The sequence below is a fragment of the Cynara cardunculus genome (assembly GCF_001531365.2).
Source record: "Cynara cardunculus var. scolymus isolate 2C chromosome LG 11, CcrdV1, whole genome shotgun sequence".
Taxonomy (NCBI): Eukaryota; Viridiplantae; Streptophyta; class Magnoliopsida; order Asterales; family Asteraceae; genus Cynara; species Cynara cardunculus.
The window spans coordinates 6,276,127-6,280,833 of record NC_037538.1 but is presented as its reverse complement, the minus strand read 5'-3'; the positions used below and the strand labels follow the sequence as shown (position 1 = coordinate 6,280,833).

Sequence of the window (4,707 nt, the reverse complement as noted above, 5' to 3'; positions counted from 1 at the left end):
TATAATATAGATGTAGTAACCAATTTTTAACAGTCTTATAGTTTATTTCTTAATCAATAAGATAATTCTAAATCAAGAGTCGATAATAAGAATATCGATCATATAATGTAAACAAGGTAAAAGAATATATTTGTGATGAAATAAATACATTTAAATGGAAAGGATCCTAAAAGAATATCTTTTTATTTTTTATTTTTTATTTTTAATGGAAGGAATATAAAGAGTGATTTATAATTTGTTGAATTTGCCAAATTCGAATCTCACGTGAAACACCGCACCTCCTCCTTCGGGACTCCATAAATGGACGCCATCATACGAAGGTTTACATGTTCCACACAGTTGGCAATGAGCGCCTAACGAACAACAGACACAGCAAGAAGCATCCATGGCGACACGAGGCTTTGTTTCGTGTCTATCAATCGGTTTCTTCATCGCCATTATCTCCGTTTACGTCGTCGCCGGCAATTATAATCACAAAAACCAATACCCTTTTCTCCGTTCTTCTCCAAATTCCCTCATTCCTCGATCCGACGAAAAAGTCTGGCCTGTGAGTTTTGTTCTTTATATCATCCACAATACATTCGTTATTCTTGATTACAGTGCGGTTTTTTTTTTAGTTTATAATGGTTTTGAGACGATGGATTTTGACCTTCGATGTGTTTGATTACAGAAATTGGAGTTCAATTGGAGAATTGTGTTGGCAACAGTGATAGGGTTCTTGGGTTCTGCATGTGGAACAGTTGGTGGTGTTGGTGGTGGTGGCATTTTTGTTCCCATGTTGACTTTGATTGTTGGTTTTGATACCAAGTCTGCTGCTGCTCTTTCTAAGTGTATGTTTTAACTCTCTCTTTTTCAAGTTCATATCAGAATAATGCGATTAGAATCTAAAACATATGACATTGATCAGAAAAGAGGTTTATACTCTGTTTCTTGAGGTTATAAGAAGGGATTATGACCATTCTTAAAGTTTCTGATTACTGATTTGGAAAGAAGTGTTTCTAATTGGGTATTTTAGGAAGAAAATCTGTGTTTGATTTGAGTTGATGATTGAATTTTGTTGATTGTGTTGAAGGTATGATAATGGGGGCATCAGCATCATCAGTTTGGTACAATCTAAGAGTACCACATCCATGCAGAGAAGTACCAATTCTGGATTATGATTTAGCACTTCTGTTTCAACCTATGCTCATGCTTGGAATCACTCTTGGTGTAGCTCTAAGTGTTGTTTTCCCCTATTGGCTCATCACTGTTCTCATCATTCTCCTCTTCTCAGGTAAGCCTCTACTATCACATTGTAATTTCATAATCAATTATCATCAAAAGATTCAGTTTTTATATCTGGGTTTATTTCAATTTTTAATACCCATTAAATATTTTTATGATACCACAAATTTCTATTTTGGGATTTTCTTGAAGTTAGAGTTCAAACTCCAAGTCTGTTAATTTGGTTATATGATTCATAATGAATAGTTATCTGAGTTCTGTATGTAAGCTCTTGAGGGTAACCACAAGGGTTGTGACGTTGTGGTTGAGGCCCTAAGGATGTGGTGGAATACCTCATCCGTCCAGGGTTCGATTCTAGGCATACACAACAATTGTAGGTCACTGAGTTTAACAGGACTGATTTCTTGCTGTCATAATTTGCCGGGATTAGCCTTAAAAACTGTTGAGGCTTATGTTTCTGAATTGTTATGTGTATTGCTAATAGGGACATCTTTAAGATCTTTCTTTAAGGCAATTGAGATGTGGAAGGAAGAGACAATATTGAAGGTGAAAACGATTTTATTCACTTAGCAACTAGAAATATAAAATTAAGAAAATCCGATCTTACGATTACCTTTTTTCCTGCTGATATTATGACAGAAAGAAATGGAAAGGCCACAGGAGTCGTTCGTCAATTCTCGAGGGGAATGTAAGTCCCATGAATCTTTTTAGTTCTAAAGTGCAAGTTTTCGAATTTGGAGTTGTTTTGTTAACTTGTTCTTTTTTTTTTGTATGTTTTTTCGTTCTTAGTGCTGATTGACACAGAGCCACTGATTCCTAAAGAGGAGAAGACACCAATGGTGACCATTTATAATTATAATGTTTTTCCGTTTTAATTAAGTCATTTTCTTCACGTCTAAATCTTTTTCTACTGAAATTTGCAGCAAATTCTTCGGTTCAACTTACGCTGGAAGATGCTTACGGCTTTAATAGTCGTATGGGCTGCTTTTCTAGCTCTTCAGATCATTAAGGCATGCAGTTTTTACACTCTTTATCATCTCCATCCTACAATTAGCATTTATTTTTTACTTTCAAGAGTAAAAACAGATTTGTTTTAGTTTCAAAATCGATAAAGATTGTGATGTTTATATCTTTGTGCAGAATGGGTTAGTAGCATGCAGTACATCTTACTGGGTAGTCACTGTAATACAGGTAACTTGTAGCTGAATGATGCATCTTCATTATGCATATCCTGTTGGTAGAACTGCCCCCAACATTCTTACATGCCTATTTGTGTGTTTCTTGCAGTTCCCTGTAGCACTGGCAGTATTCACATATGAATGTGTTAAGTTGTACAAGGAAAGCAAGAAGAGGAAAAGCATGGGGAACACTGATGCGGTGTGTGAGGCTTCAATTGATTGGACCGCTCCTCACCTTACGTTTTGTGCACTTTGTGGGATCTTGGGTGGCACCGTGGGTGGCCTCTTGGGTTCAGGTGGTGGGTTCATCCTCGGCCCACTCTTACTCGAGATTGGTGTCATACCACAGGTAATTAAGCAACTTATGTGCAACTTTGAATCAACCAAATAGAGTGCTTTTGGTACCCATAAGTAGAGATGCCGAGACCCGGTCCCGGTCCTAAGCTGGGCTGGGCCCATTTTAGCCATCTCTACCCATAAACTAAATTTAGGGTCTTTTATTAAACACCGAAGCTCGTGATTTTTTAAAAAATCCTGGCAAAAGGTTGTTTAACGATTGGACCCTATATAATTGTAATATTTGAAAAGCATGATTGCTTGCTTCAGTTTCGTGTTTTTTGTGGCATTGTATAGGTTGCAAGTGCGACAGCTACGTTTGTGATGATGTTTTCATCTTCATTATCAGTGGTTGAGTTTTACCTTCTGAACCGATTCCCAATTCCTCATGGTATCAATTTCAATCCATTCTATTGATGAAAACTGGAATATATATACACATTTATGATGAATAATATTTTTGATGATCGCTTGCAGCTTTATACCTGATGTCTGTATCCATTTTGGCCGGGTTTTGGGGTCAATTCTTCATAAGAAAACTTGTGGCTTTTCTAAAGAGAGCTTCAATTATCATCTTCATTCTTTCGGGTGTCATCTTTGCCAGTGCTCTTACAATGGGTACGTACGATAACTTTGTAAATCCAGTTTTTTAATTCTTGATGTATTTTGTGCTTATAACACGATGATTGACAAAGTTTGATTGAAATGCAGGGGTTATCGGGATCGATAGAAGCATCAGAATGATACAAAACCATGAATTCATGGGATTTCTTGACTTTTGTAGCAGTCAGTAGTAGTAGTAGTACCAGAAAAGATGAAGAAAATGCAGGCAGAGGAAGTTAGGAGAAAAAAGAATTGTATAGAATATATAGGAGTATAAGAACTGGGTAGTAATGAACCATGGTTTAGTTTTGCACTTTAATTTTTGACCATGGGTAAATTAACTAGGGTTTTGAAATATTAGATTTTAGAATATTGTTTAGCTATATGACACAAGTATTATTATTTATATACGACGATGTTTTTGGTATGCTTGATAAAAGTTTAATATTATATCTGAAATAGGGGAAATTTTCATGCCATTGATGGAAATTGTCGATCTCACGCTTTTTGCATTATACATGGAATGAGATTACAGTGAACCCTGGAAAAAAAAAATCAATGAATCCATTTTATACCGTTGGATTGAGATAATACAACTTTGATTCAAAAGATGGTTATAACCGTATCTTTTTTAAATATAAATATTTTTCCTTACTTTTTAATTTGAAAACCAACAAAATACAAAAATAAATAGAATCAAAACAAATTACACCAAAAAACAATCATATATTCTTATATTCCGTTATCGTTAACTACAAGGGTGATGTCTGATTGGTTTGAGTTTGACTCCAAAGGTTAAATGCACCAAGAGGTCTTAGGTTCAAATTTAAGGAGAAATAAAAATCCCCTTGTGGCCACGGAAGTTCAAATGCGGTGACTCTGGGCTATCTGCAAAGCAGGTGGTCACACTAGGATTAGTCGCCTCGCATAACGGGTTGAATATCTAGGTTAATAAAAAAACTTAAATTTAACTTCTAATATCTTATCAGTGCCACCGACTTGCACAAGGATCCGTGCTTGTTTTTCCGATTAATTTATAAACACCAACACGAATATGAACATTTTCTCTCTCGATCTATAGTTAAAAATTAATTAATTATATACGATTTTTATGAAATGTTACAAAAATATATCTTTTTATTCGAATAATTAGTAATTTAATTAAAATATAAAATGGTGAAATGTTTGGTTTTGAATTTCATAAAAAAAATCAATCAAACAAATAAATAAAATAAATAATGAAGACGACAATAATCCTGATACAAGTAACGTTTACTGATCTTTCAAACACTAAAACAAAAACAAAAACAAAAACTATATATTATTTGATCTACCTCAGGTGACGTAAGCAAATAACTAGGAAATT

General features: G+C 34.7%; 1 protein-coding gene across 1 annotated transcript; it reads left to right on the top strand.

The window, feature by feature from the left end:
- The first annotated feature begins 385 nt into the window (after window positions 1-385).
- On the top strand, window positions 386-3,532 carry LOC112521023 (sulfite exporter TauE/SafE family protein 4-like). Its single transcript, XM_025129650.1, has 12 exons — window positions 386-547; window positions 671-830; window positions 1,073-1,273; window positions 1,709-1,770; window positions 1,864-1,912; window positions 2,014-2,063; window positions 2,148-2,234; window positions 2,365-2,415; window positions 2,512-2,751; window positions 3,036-3,129; window positions 3,216-3,356; window positions 3,450-3,532. Exons 1-12 carry the CDS (start codon window positions 386-388, stop codon window positions 3,530-3,532), a joined length of 1,380 nt encoding a protein of 459 aa, XP_024985418.1.
- Window positions 3,533-4,707: the final 1,175 nt, after the last annotated feature.